The sequence below is a fragment of the Macrosteles quadrilineatus genome, unplaced genomic scaffold (assembly GCF_028750875.1).
Source record: "Macrosteles quadrilineatus isolate MER2022 unplaced genomic scaffold, UCM_ALF_1.0 Scaffold_6__1_contigs__length_79288215, whole genome shotgun sequence".
Lineage (NCBI taxonomy): Eukaryota > Metazoa > Arthropoda > Insecta > Hemiptera > Cicadellidae > Macrosteles > Macrosteles quadrilineatus.
In genome coordinates this window covers 55,770,928-55,785,617 of record NW_026542599.1, presented here as the reverse complement: position 1 = coordinate 55,785,617, position 14,690 = coordinate 55,770,928, and the positions used below count along the sequence as shown (strand labels likewise).

At 35.7% G+C, this 14,690-nt stretch overlaps 1 protein-coding gene across 1 annotated transcript in view; it reads right to left on the bottom strand.

Moving 5' to 3' along the window:
* Positions 1-14,690, bottom strand: part of LOC128996981 (C-Maf-inducing protein-like) — a 100,207-nt gene that overhangs the window by 24,017 nt on the left and 61,500 nt on the right. Inside the window, exon 10 of the mRNA XM_054422552.1 lies at positions 11,522-11,625. Within this exon, the coding sequence (XP_054278527.1) occupies positions 11,522-11,625 (104 nt within the window). The remainder of the gene's footprint in view (positions 1-11,521; positions 11,626-14,690) is intronic.

Below are 14,690 nucleotides of genomic sequence, written 5' to 3'. Positions count from 1 at the left end.
TAAATTAATTTACTTTTATGGCAATTATACAATAAACAGCTCACTAAGCTTTTGGTATATTTAGTCTTTCAAGAAAAAAAGAATAAACTAAAAAAATTTAAAAAAAGCCAATAAAATCTTTTAAGTTTGTATAACTCCGAAAAAACTTACCTGAGACCCGAAAAATCGTTTTGATTTATATAGGTATGCTTCTTTTGTGTATAAAACATTGAAATATGATGATATTTTAATTTTTGAAATTGTTATGATAGAAATTATAAACATGATGGTCAGGGACAAGCGGTACGTTCGTGAATTGTCTGGAATAATCTAAATCTTTCGAAACAATCCTTCAATTATACTGTTAGTTATAATTTATAATAAAAATATGTGTTTCAATTGAACTAAAGTGTTCAATTTACAATGTTATTTAAGTTATTGTCACGACCAAACACAGTATAATCCATAAGGCTGGATTGGTCGTGAAAAAACCCGCGATGGTCGTGAAACTTTGGTCGTGACATTACGTGTTATTTGGCTCTGTTCTGGTGGTAGCCCTGCACCTTATGTTCGTGGATACAAAGTGGACTTCTAGGTTTATCTAGCAATTGAAATATCTTATAAACAAAAATTAACACCGTGTCTACTTCATCGAATGACTGCGTACGGTCATGGACACACCAAAATTACAAAAAACACAAACTTGCCTTTATTGATCTTGTAATTCCTCTTTTCAACTCGAAACGACCGGCACTACAATCCTGACGTACACCCCGAACTAGTCTCTAAAACGAACTGACGCAATTGACGCTAGGCTTGCCACTGTCGTGTTCCAAATGGTCGTGACGCCAAATCGAGGGACAGACTTATTTTGTTATGGTAGTCAGTTTGCAATGACAATAAAATTATAATATGCTCCTTTTTTGTAAGTTTAATAACTATTGATGACATAAAAATATGGCTTTATATATTTCGGCATGAATAATTAGTCTAAAAACATCGTGAAAGTTGGAAAATGTACCCTATAGGGACACGTCATGGTCGTGAATTTTGAGACTTTAAAAATACGAAAAAAATACCTAGAACCTATTTAAAACCAAATAAATGTGTGTAACATGTTGCCTTCGTCCCAAAAAATATTAAAACACATAATAATAAACTACAAATCCAGTATCTACGAGGTAAAAGGCCAGGGACATGAAAAAGTACGTTTTTAAATTTTCACTCATAGTTTCTCTGTCCACCACTTAAACAGTTCAACTACACAAAATAACCTTCAAAATAAGCACTGTACACAGCAAATACGACAAAACTTAGGTCTAACTTTAAGGTCTCTTTTATGGACGACGTTTTCGGTTGGGCAAAATCACCAAGTGGAATCAAAACCTTAGCAGAGTGGTTTTGTTAGGTTTTTTCACTTGGACATTTTATATTAGTAGGATAGTTTAATATCATTTTTGTTCTCATTTCAGCCGGGTTTTTCCTTGCAACAATTTACCTTGACACATATTTCAATATAGGATTGAAAGTTACAATCTCATCAAAGAAGCTATCTTCAACATCTGATAAGTGATGTGATCGATCACTAGCTTCTCTTAAGCTGAATGGTTTAAGTTACCTGGCTTTGTCAAGTGATCCTTCTTCAGTATTACACTACTATAGTTTCGGACTTGAAAATAAGTCCATCTTCAGGTTCCCACAAACGTCAATAGGTCATCTAACCAATTTGGTTAGATTCGTCGATACACATAAAACACATACACGAACACGAAAAACACAAAAAACGAATATAATATAGTAAAAACTGGCCAGTGTAATTAATCACGGGGGACACGTGTGGCGACGCCGGAAGATGAGTCATGACTGCATGTCCACGTCCAGTATGTCCTTCACGTCCTCAAGTCCTTCATACATGCAATAAAGGACATTATATGAACACAATCGAAGAGTATGAAATATACAAATCGTCCAAACAAAATCCCCAATTTGTATTGAATAGTATAGTAGAATAGTAGAATAGTAGAATAGTAAGTAGAATAGTAATTTATTCAGTCTTTAAACAATACATTATTGTAATTGACATCGTCATTATTATTGTAAAAGATATAAGATGCAATACTTATAATTATTAAAATTTGACATGAAAATTCCAAAATATAGGCTGCCCTTATTGAACATTTAACAGGTTTAAAATAATTTTTTAAAAATAGGCAAACTTAAATTATGAATAATAGTGGGTCTTTCTTAAAAAGGCTAATGGTTATCACAGGTGTACAATGAACATAGAGGGACAAAATTACTAACATTATCACAGATGGAATGGTAAAAAAAAACATATCAAAATAGTGAACATGAAATATATGAAAATTAATTACAGTAATAAAAATCCTAGCCTAACTTAAAACAAAATTTCTAACATTATCACAGATGGAATACATGGTAAAAAACATATCAAAATAGTGAACATGAAAAATATGAAAATTAATTACAGTAATAAAAATCCTAGCCTAACTTGAATGAGAAGTTATCATTTGAGTCAAACATAATTTACAATAAGGCCATGAAACTATCAGCTGACGGAGACTACGGCGATAACACGGACCAAGGTTAAGGAAGGTCAGGACAGGAGAGGGACATTTACGTCATCCACTGGACGTGGACATGCAGTCATGACTCATCTTCCGGCGTCGCCACACGTGTCCCCCGTGACTATAATTACACTGGCCAGTTTTTACTATATTATATTCGTTTTTTGTGTTTTTCGTGTTCGTGTATGTGTTTTATGTGTATTGACGAATCTAACCAAATTGGTTAGATGACCTATTGACGTTTTTGTGAACCTGAAGATGGACTTATTTTCAAGTCCGAAACTATAGTAGTGTAATACTGAAGAAGGATCACTTGACGAAGCCAGGAACTTAAACCATTCAGCTTAAATTTAGTGATCCAGAGGCTACCTCACCATGAAATTAGAAGCATGTCAAGCAAAACTAGCCTACAATTACAAAAACGTCAAATTAAAGTTATTTAAAACCATTGAGAACATAAATTTCAACAAGAAATGCTTAGAACTAGGCCTAACCCCTAAGTACATATTTGTAAAAATTAGAAACAAATCCAGAGCCGCATTAAAAGCAAAGAAAACAGCACAAATTGTTTGGATAAAATCTGAAATCAAGAGTCTTTACTCAAAAAAAAAAGATTTACTTAATAAACTTATATTAAAAAGGCATCTTGAACATTTTGAACTGTTTACACTCCTCCCAACAACTCAATGAATTGGACACACAAATAAACAGAAAAGTTCAGTCTAAAAAGAAGACTCAAAATAAAAAGTTGAATGCCCTAACTGAGTCCCAATTTTTAAAAGATGTCATAACCTGCAACCATGTTTTTCATCCGAGGGTAATCAATAGCACAAAAATAGTATTTACAGATGAGGAAATGAGTTTGCTCAACAAAGGGCTCAACTTTAACTTCCCTAACAATAAAAAACACAGTTTGATATCAGAACTATTACAAGCCGAAACAGCAGTAAAATTCCTTAACACAAATGAGACTAGGGACACTTCTAGGGCAATAATCACAAGAAAAATCGACAAAATAAACAATAATCCACACAATCGGAACAAATATCTGTCTAAATATAAATCTTTAAGAAGAACTGCAACCTCTATTAGAGAGAAACTCCAGGCCAACCATTCCATCATTACTAGAGCTGATAAAGGCAATTGTGTAGTCATCTTACATAACTCTGATTACGAAGAAAAAGTCCAAGATTTCATAATAAAGAATGGCATTGAAACCCTGAACCACGACCCCACACCTAAATTTTCAAAAACCATCAATAGAGCAATATCATCCAGTACCAAACTCTTATCAAGTGACGAGATAAGGCAATTGAAGGTCACTAACCCCCGAGCCCCTGTGTTGCGAGGCCTACCTAAAATTTCATAAGACAGATGTTCCAATTAGACCACTCGTCAACTTCACACCTTCACCAGCATTTAAATTAGCAAAAAAATTAGACACTATAATCAGAAGGGAAACTGTCTTAGAAAATAACCACAGCATAAAGAACACCGTCGATTTGGTTAACAACATATCTACTATAGACGTGAACCCACACAACATATTAGCGTCCTTTGATATCGTTAATTTGTTTACCAACGTACCGATTGACGAAACTCTGAATATTCTAAAAGATAATCTCTCCAAAAACTCGACATTGCCAAAAGATACACAAATGGAACTCATAGAACTCACTGAGATTGTCTTGAAACAAAATTATTTTGTTTTCGAAAACAAGTTTTACAAACAAAATGAAGGCATGGCAATGGGGTCACCGTTATCGAGCATCTTAACTGAATTATTTTTGAACAAGATTGAAAATGATCACCTTTGGTCTGATCGCAACAAACACAGAGACAAAATCATTTTTTACTTCCGTTATGTAGATGATACGATATTTTTATGATATTTTAGATGAGTATATTTTTAGAGGCAACAAGAGACAGTTGAACATGTTTGGAACATATCTGAACAGTATCCACAAGAACATTAAATTCACTTTAGAAGAAGAAACAAATGTTACTATCAACTTCCTGGATTTAACCATCACAAAATTATCTGACAGATTCGACTTTAAAATATATAGAAAACCTACTACCACAGACCAAACCATACAAGAATCATCCCATCACCCCCATAGCCAAAAACTCGCCGCATACAAAAGTTTCGTACATAGATTACTTTCCATTCCACTAAGCCAGGATAACTACGACAATGAAATCAAAATAATCAAGCATATAGCTGTCTCAAATGGTTATAGCAGTTCATTGATTGATAAATTAATACACAAACACAAAACTAAAATTCCGAAAAATCCAGTGAGTGATAAGAAATATGTCTGTACTGAATATGGCGTCTCACTAAACAACGTTGTGAATTCGGAAATGTCAAAAAACAATGTTAAAGTATCGTACAAAACCTCTAACAAACTATCCAACCTACTAAGAAGCCGCAACAATGACCCTATCGATAAAAAAGATAAGACTGGTGTTTACAAAATCACATGTGATGACTGCCCCTCCTTCTACATTGGCCAAACTTCAAGGTCATTTTCAAAACGTTTTAAAGAACATTTACCTAAAAAACATTCTACCTCAGCTTACGCCAATCATTTGATCGATTCAAACCATAATTATACAGACTTAAATACAAATTTGCAAATCCTTCATACATGCAATAAAGGACATTATATGAACACAATCGAAGAGTATGAAATATACAAATCGTCCAAACAATATCCCCAATTTGTATTGAATGAGAAGTTATCATTTGAGTCAAACATAATTTACAATACGGCCATGAAACTATCAGCTGACGGAGACTACGGCGATAACACGGACCAAGGTTAAGGAAGGTCAGGACAGGAGAGGGACATTTACGTCATCCACTGGACGTGGACATGCAGTCATGACTCATCTTCCGGCGTCGCCACACGTGTCCCCCGTGACTAATTACACTGGCCAGTTTTTACTATATTATATTCGTTTTTTGTGTTTTTTGTGTTCGTGTATGTGTTTTATGTGTATCGACAAATCTAACCAAATTGGTTAGATGACCTATTGACGTTTTTGTGAACCTGAAGATGGACTTATTTTCAAGTCCGAAACTATAGTAGTGTAATACTGAAGAAGGATCACTTGATGAAGCCAGTAAACCATTCAGCTTAAATTTAGTGATCCAGAGGCTACCTCACCATGAAATTAGAAGCATGTCAAGCTTCTCTTAGCTTTCATCAGTATGTCCATACTACCAAGCCTGCCATGGCTTCGCTTACGAAAATGTATATTAAAAAGTTAAATATTCAACCTGAGTTAGCACCTACACTTCTTGATTTGTAATTCATTCAACTATTAAAAATCTGTTATACAGTAAAACATTTTTTCAAGCCACGAAAATAATGTAATTTTTTTTCATTTTATGTAATAAAATATAACCAGCTATTCCCTTAATTAATAGTACAGATTCAATAGTATTCATGTGTTCAAATGTAAACGTAAACAAATCTTTTCCCCATAAGGATAACATGGAAACATGGAAAATATAACCAGCTATTCCCTTAATTAATAGTACAGATGCAATAGTATTCATGTGTTCAAATGTAAACGTAAACAAATCTTTTCCCCATAAGGATAACATGGAAACATGGAAAAGCCACTGAGGCAGAGCTCTGATGAAATTTTTTGAAAACGTTTCTTATTGCACACCTAGAGGTTGATTGGAACCTCAATACAAATTCCTGAGTTTTTATGGCTTGTAGTTTTTGAGATATGTTGAGATCAGTTAGTGAGTCGATATTGGAATTTTATAAGTATAGATTACAGATATCATACAGGCTGCCACTGCATTTATGAACGATAGCAGGGGAAGGTAGGCCTACACTAAGCGTACGCAGTGGCTGGCTGCCCAAGCCAGCGAGCCACAACGTGTCTGCATGACTGACAGCCAGCAAGGAAAAAACATGGCACAGCCTATTATACATTTATTATAAAATAATGTAATGCATGATTGACGTTGACTTAAAACATTGTTTTTTTTTTATTAAAATCTCCCTTTTGATCAAAGACGTAAGCCTACATACAGGGTGAGTTTTAAATGAGTTCCCCCCCTTCTTTTTTCTACATTTATTTTAAGATATCAACTCCGAACCACGTAAGATCATTGTAGTGTAGTAAGTACTTCATTTTGACTGGGGTTAAATTTTTGGCCGCCAACTTGGATCCGCCATATTTGATACAAAAATACTTTTTCAAATGTAAAGGTAGGGTTGTGACCCACCGTTTCAAACTAGATTTTTACGCTTAATACGATGCTGCAATCCGTTTTTAAAAATATTGATCCATTCTAAAGTTATGAGAACTTTTTATAACTTTATTTTTAGCCCATTATAACATTGTGAATTTATAAACTAAGGCCATAATCTCAAAATAGTGCTAGATAAAGATAAGTGGACAAAACCATTCATTGTTGACCTATTTTCACTTGGTTTGTGAACCCACCATTTTTGTGACCCATCATTTTGTACTACTTTCTTATGCTGAACTTAATGCCGCAATCCGTTTTTTGTTATCAAGCTTTGTTGATAAAATATATTACAATTATTTTATTTAAAATGTAAATATTTCAAAAACCAAATACGACAATGAAAAACGAATTGTGGCAATGAATTCAACATAAAAAAGTAGATCAAAATTATGGGTACAGCACCCATGTAACACCACCTTCATATTTAAAATAATTTATCACATTTCGGATCCAAGATGGTGGCTGGTGGCTGAAAAAATACATCTGTCATAACCAAGTGAAAATAGGTCAACAATGAATGGTGGTGTCCACTTATCTTTATCTAGCACTATTTTGAGATTATGGCCTTAGTTTGTAAATGTAAAATATTATAATGGTCTAAAAATAAAGTTATAAAAAGTTCTCATAACTTTAGAATGGATCAATATTTTTAAAAACGAATTGCAGCATCGTATTAAGCGTAAAAATCTAGTTTGAAACGGTGGGTCACAACCCTACCTTTTCATTTGAAAAAATAACTTTGTATACAAAAGGGCCGATCCAAGATGACGTCCAAAAATTTAAACCCGGTCAAAATGAATTACTTCTACTCTACAATGATCTTACGTGGTCCGGAGTTGATATCTTAACAAATGTAGAAAAAAGTAGGGAGGGAACACATTTAAAACACACACTGTATATAGGAAAGCCAAATTAATGATAGAACACAAAGTCAGAACATAAAAGTTTAACAAGTGAATTCTTTTTTGTTTATCCATGTTTTATTGTATTAATAATGTTGTATTCTTGTGTATTGGCTAAGACAATGTGTTCAAATAATTTAAAGAAGATAAGAGGCTTGTAAATGGAACTGTTTTATTCAAACTTAAAACTAGTCGCCCTAGACAAATCTAGGATTGACAATTTTAAAAGTATATAAACCTACCTATTTACCGTTGTCAACCTGCTTGCCATTGTCAACCATTGTAATAGCATTGTCACCATTGTCAACGCCATTCCATGTACTGGTTTATGTACAATATGAAATAAAGACGATCAGGGCCGGTTTAACCCATACGCGAACTACGCGGCCGCATATGGCGCCACGAAAAAGTGGCGCCGTGTCGCCAACGGAACAATTTTTTTACGTGAACAACGTAATTTTGTTTATTTTCGCTCAGAGTTCAAGTATACCACAATAAAGGCATTAATTCTATTTGTACCAACAGCACTTGAAAAATGTGTACCTATATTTGTAAAGCACTATACAACTCAAGGACTCTATGCCATTTGCAGTTTCGATTTTGTAGTGGGCTGACGCTAGGCAGCGTACAGAGCGGCGCCTGTGGGTTTCATTTCACGACTCACTCATGCTCGAGATGAGATAAGCAAGCGCGCAGCGCCAATTGTCACAGCAAGAAACTTCCCCCTTCCCCCTCCCTTCCCTCCCTTCTGACTCTTATCCTAGAGCAGAGCACTACGTGTATTGCACTCTTTTAGTGTATTAGCGTGTATCGGTATCGTAATGGCGTTGTTTTGATGATTCATGATTGTTGATATGTGAATGATTACAAGTGTTTTAAGTTTAATTTATATTTAGCGCATTAAATAAGAAGAAAGTATAAACTGAATAAATGAGTAAAACATCTAGCGAGCCGATGCTAAGAAAACAATGGCAGAAAAAAAAAACGTCTGGCACTTATTATAAAAAGGGTAAGGCAAATTTGTAAGAGGAAGATAAAAAAAGCCAAATAAATGAGTAGATTTTTTGTTTAAATCATCTGGTGGCGAGTCCAGTCAGCCCAAAGAAGTCACGATAGAAGACGGCAATGATGTAATGTTTACCGTTTGTGATCAGCTGCTTGTTTTAATCTTTTCATGGAAAACAAAAATATAACCTTAATTACGTCATTGCCGTCTTCTATTGTGACGTCATGATTGACGAGTATTACGGCCTGTTTTTTTTTTTTTTATGTGGCCTTGGTTTTGCTAAAGTTTATATGATGAGTAAAAGTGTAAAAATTTTAAATTTATACGAATAATAAACAGTCTTTCATTGCAAGTATTCTTCTAACCTAAGACTTATAAAAAAGTTCTTCCCAAAATTATTGGGAAAAAATTTACAAATACGGTTATGTTATGTTATTATCTGGAATAAAAGAATGTACCTAAATTTAAAATTTTAAAATCTTTCCTGGCTCCTAAATAGTAAATCAAAATTGACCATTGCAAATAAATTATTACTATACAAAGTAATCCTGAAGCCAATTTGGACGTATGGAATCCAACTGTGGGGAACGTCCAGTATGTCGAACATAAACACATGGTGTCTACTAAACCTGGTTTGAAAAATTCAAGGAGTTTTCCAGGAGAATTCAAGACAAATTCCTGAATTTTAAGAGCTACTATCGGAACCCGTTCAACTAATCGCAACCCGCTAATAATAATTTATTATTACTATTATGATTATTTTAATTTAAAACAAAACTTTTCCAAAGAAAATATTTTATACAACATAATAAAACAGTATAACTAGTAGGTAAGGCGACACCAGCTATCATCTCCTGCGATCGTGGGAATACCGGTGAGCATATCTTGCAGTCTCGTCAACACAGGCAATCGATCGCGGCAAAATAGGTTTGCATATTTTATGATTTCAGCGACACCGATAATCGTCTCCCGCGATCGCGGCAATACCCGTGAGCATATCCTGCGGTTTCGGCAACACCGATAATCATCTCCCACGATCGCGGCAATACCCGTGAGCATATCCTGCGGTTTCGGCGACACCGATAATCGTCTCCCACGATCGCGGCAATACCCGTGAGCATATCCTGCGGTTTCGGCAACACCGATAATCGTCCCCCACGATCGCTGCAACACCCGTGAGCATATCCTGCGGTTTCGGCAACACCGATAATCGTCTCCCACGATCGCGGCAATACCCGTGAGCATATCCTGCGGTTTCGGCGACACCGATAATCGTCTCCCGCGATCGCGGCAATACCCGTGAGCATATCCTGCGGTTTCGGCAACACCGATAATCGTCTCCCGCGATCGCGGCAATACCCGTGAGCATATCCTGCGGTTTCGCCGACACCGATAATCGTCTCCCGCGATCGTGCCAATACCCGTGACCATATCTCGCGGTTTCGGCAACACCGATAATCGTCTCCCACGATCGTGCCAATACCCGTGACCATATCTCGCGGTTTCGGCGACACCGATAATCGTCTCCCACGATCGCGGCAATACCCGTGAGAATATCTTGCGGTTTCGGCGACACCGATTATCGTCTCCCGCGATCGTGCCAATACCCGTGACCATATCTCGCGGTTTCGGCAACACCGAAAATCGTCTCCCACGATCGCGGCAATACCCGTGAGAATATCTTGCGGTATCGGCGACACCGATAATCGTCTCCCGCGATCATGCCAATACCCGTGACCATATCTCGCGGTTTCGGCAACACCGATAATCGTCTCCCACGATCGCGGCAATACCCGTGAGCATATCCTGCGGTTTCGGCGACACCGATAATCGTCTCCCGCGATCGTGCCAATACCCGTGAGGATATCTTGCCGTTTCGGCGACACCGATAATTGTCTCCCGCGATTTCGGCAACAAAAGCGGCAGTGTTTGGTTAGCCGACGATTCCGATGACCAAGCTGTGGATTCCCGGAGGTTTGGGTGGATTCCTGGAGTTTTCCAGGACATTTCAAGGTAAGATACAATTCCCGGAGTTTTCCCGGTTTTCCCGAATTTCCCGGAGAGTAGACACCATGTAAACATCATCCAACGATTTCAGTCAACAGTTTTAAGGTTCATCCTGCAAGCCCCGTGGTATGTTAATAACAATATCCTTCAAGGACAGTAGAATTCCGACGGTTGAAGAGGAAATAACCAAATTTAGTACAAAATATCTAAAGAAGCTTGAAAATCACCCCAATCACCTGGCTCTAAACCTTTTGGACAACAGTACCAGTATATACAGGCTGAAAAGGATTCATGTCTTGGACCTAAGCTCACGTTTTGTTTGAACAATTTAATTTTCCACTGTTTATTTACTTATTTATTTTTTCATTGAAATATTTTTAAGTTAGATCTGCCAATGGACAGAGACTAACTAACGTTTTATAAATAATTGTTATTGTATTTGCTGAATGTTCAAAAAATGAACAGATTGTAAATAAAATTGTGATAAAAAAAAATAAAAAAGAGGGGTGGTGGGGGAATCCTAAGTGGCGCTGATTCGGGTGTTCGCTTAACTCTGAAAAATTCCTAGAACCGGCCCTGAAGACGATTTGATTTGATTTGAGCTACATTATGTAACATACACTAGGCTAGCTAAGAGCTATGTTTGGAAACATTAAAAACAAAGCTTTTGACATTTGCAATGGCAAAGACTATAAACAATTTCTTTAATCACAAAATCAAATAAGTGACAATTCATATACAAGCTTTTACTTACCTAGAAACAAATTTATTCAATATATCTTCATTATCATTATGTGAGTGAAGCGCTTGGATGTAATCCTGGACTAGTTTCTTCATCAAGGGATATTTACCAAAGTCCTGAGAACACAGATAAAAGATTAATAAAAAAAGATAAAAATTATGTATAATACACAATTAGTACACCGTAGATAAAGAAACAGACCCTAAAAGTAAACATTCAACAAGAAATGATATCAGAACGCATGTTGTTGCCATGCTTTTTTAAGATAGCTTTCTCAAAATAGTTAAATACAATCTGCCAAGTGTCTAGCAGTCATCACTCATGAGTAACAGTAGTCTCATTATAGAGACCAATAATGAAATTAGGGCTAATGTTGTAATTACATTTCTATGGCCTAATGTTATTTTAAACAAATAAGGGTTTGTCCATCAAATTTGGATATTTAACAAGCTCCCATCACGGTAAGCAAACCAAATCAAATATGTCTACAGTATATAATTCTTATGGTTATAATTCTTTACTTCATCGACTTCTGTTCCAGCCAATTTCCAACCCTACAAGACAATTTCTAATAACAATGCAAGGGAAAATCGACACTACCGCCAAATTAGAGCCATGTTTTGTCCTGTCTCTATATGTTTCTGTTACCTGTTTCGTCTTTTACCTGTTTCGAGTAAATCCTCCAAATATAAAAATCTAAAGGAAGACCTCAATAACGACCCTTGAGGATTGGGTGGCCTAGTAATTTTGCGGCCTCTGGGTATTCAACAAGCTAGCCCTAACATGAGCTCAGCCCAGTTGGAGGTAATCACTGATACTATATTTGCGAAACATAAGATCAAGCCGCATGTAGTAGTTGTTATGGTACCGTACACAAACAAGTATTCTTGTTTAGTGAACAAGTTGTGACAGACACCTTATACATACGTATAGCCTAAGCATATACATATATAAAGGCTCTCTGTGCTGCCTCAAGGCTTGTTAATTAACAACAAGACATCACAACAACTTGCACATCAATTCTAGCCAAACACCTAAAACAAAATCCAACTCACACGATGAACTTTCCTGATTCCTTCACAATTCTGAACAAAGCACATTTAAAAGTTTGACCCTTCCTGGACGATCAAAAAAAATTCATTGTATTTTTTCTATTGCATTTTTTCATAGAACGGGAAATATTTTGAGGAAAAAATCAAAATTAATTTTCTTTATTTGTGTTTTGTTATACAAGTATACATAAAATAAACAAAATGGAACATTTCATACTGCCAAAATAATGGTTTACTCCTTTTTAACTATGCGGATGTATCCGCTACCCGTCTGCGGATGAGTAGAAAAGCAGCTGATATATCCGCCGCCCTTCTTTTTTGAAGATATGACTATGACAACATTAGGCAATAAATAAAGAACAATAAGTAAACAATAAATAAAGACAACGTAGTGTTGAGTGCGAAACGTCGAGGGGGGAGCGTAGGAGTGGTGGGTGGTGCGCGGGAGAGGGGGAGGCATGGGAGAGGGCAGGTGCGGGAGAGACAGGGGAGTGCGGGAGAGAGCGCAGCCATTGAGAGCAGGAAAGTTGTGCCTTGGTACCGCGAAACATCTGGTTACTGCTCAAGCACCTGCCAGTCTGTCTGAAGAGAAGGCGGATATATCCGCTCCCCGTCCGGAACATCAAAAACCATAAGCGGATATAGCCGCCACCTGTCTTTTATTGCCAAAGACTTAGGCAGATATATCCGTCACCCGTCCGCAAAGGGATAAAACTATTAGCAAAAGTAGGGAAAGCTACCAAATATACAAACATCTATCTATGTAAATATTAATTACGTAAGCCGATTCTTTGCGTCAAAATTGTGGGCGACTGGGAAGTCGTAGAAGGACGGGAGAGGGCTCAAATTAAAGGTCTCGACCCCGTGACGGCGGGAAAAATAGTGAAATTCCCCAAATCTTGATACAATATTAGATATAACGTAAAATGTTCTCCATAAGAATAGCATTAGAAGTCATTTACTGCTGATTTCTCTTTACAGCTGATCGTGCTATATCTTGAAAACAGTGATCAATACACGCATTTGGTTTACTTTTAGCCAGTCAACTATGAAATGTATACTATAATAAAACTGAAATCTTGAAGATTAATCGGAAAAACGTAAGAAATAAACGACATAGAATAAATATTCTGTCTAAATAATCAAAGAGTCAAAATTAAATCTAACTTCTAACTGTTTTGTTTTTATTTTTAAATCATATGTTAGAGTTTATTTTAAATGATGTTGTTTTCTTTATATTTCTACACATTTTAAGGTTAAGGTTGTGTTAATATATGCACAATTTGTTTTTCAGGATTAATTTTGCCAACAGTGTCATTTAGAGGCTTCTGATTGACTATAAAGAAGGTTTAGTAATTGAAAAATTATTTTTGTTCATAGAATAAAATTATAAATGCCTCAAATTCAATTTTATATTTTTTTTATTTTTAAATTAAACCGTCATAACCTAACCAAACCAACCAAAGGTGCTGACAATGAAAAAATCTAATGAAGGTTTATTAATCGTAAAAATAGTTATGTTCATAAAATAAAATTATAAATGCCTCAAATCCTATTTAATATTTTTTTTATTATAAAATTAAACTATCATAACCTAACCAAACTAACCAGACTTGCTAACAATAAAAAAGCAAATGAATGTTTAACCGAAAAAAATATTTCTGTTCATAAAATAAAACTATAAATGGGTCAAATTCAATTTCATAATGTTTTAATTATAAAATTAAACCGTTATAACCTAACCAAACCAACTAAACTTGTTAATAATGAAAAAAGTCCAATAAAAAAAAATAGTGCTATGAGTGGGATTCGAACCCGAGTCCTTCGGATCATCAGCCCAGCACTCTATCCACTACACCACCGAGGCCGTTGGCATCAACCGTATCGTTGTGGTAATGACGTTCCCTCAGCCAATCAGAAGCCTCAAAATAATACTGTAGGCAACACTAATCCTGAAATAAAAATTCAGCTTAATATACAGCTAAAATAACCTATAAATGTTATTGGTTCTAAAATGGTGTATTTGCATTCCTTCGTAAGTAAATATTTTTTAGTGCAGTGAATATACAACGTAGAGTAATCATATTCAATCATACTTTTATAAAATCACCAGGGATTCAAGATGTTTT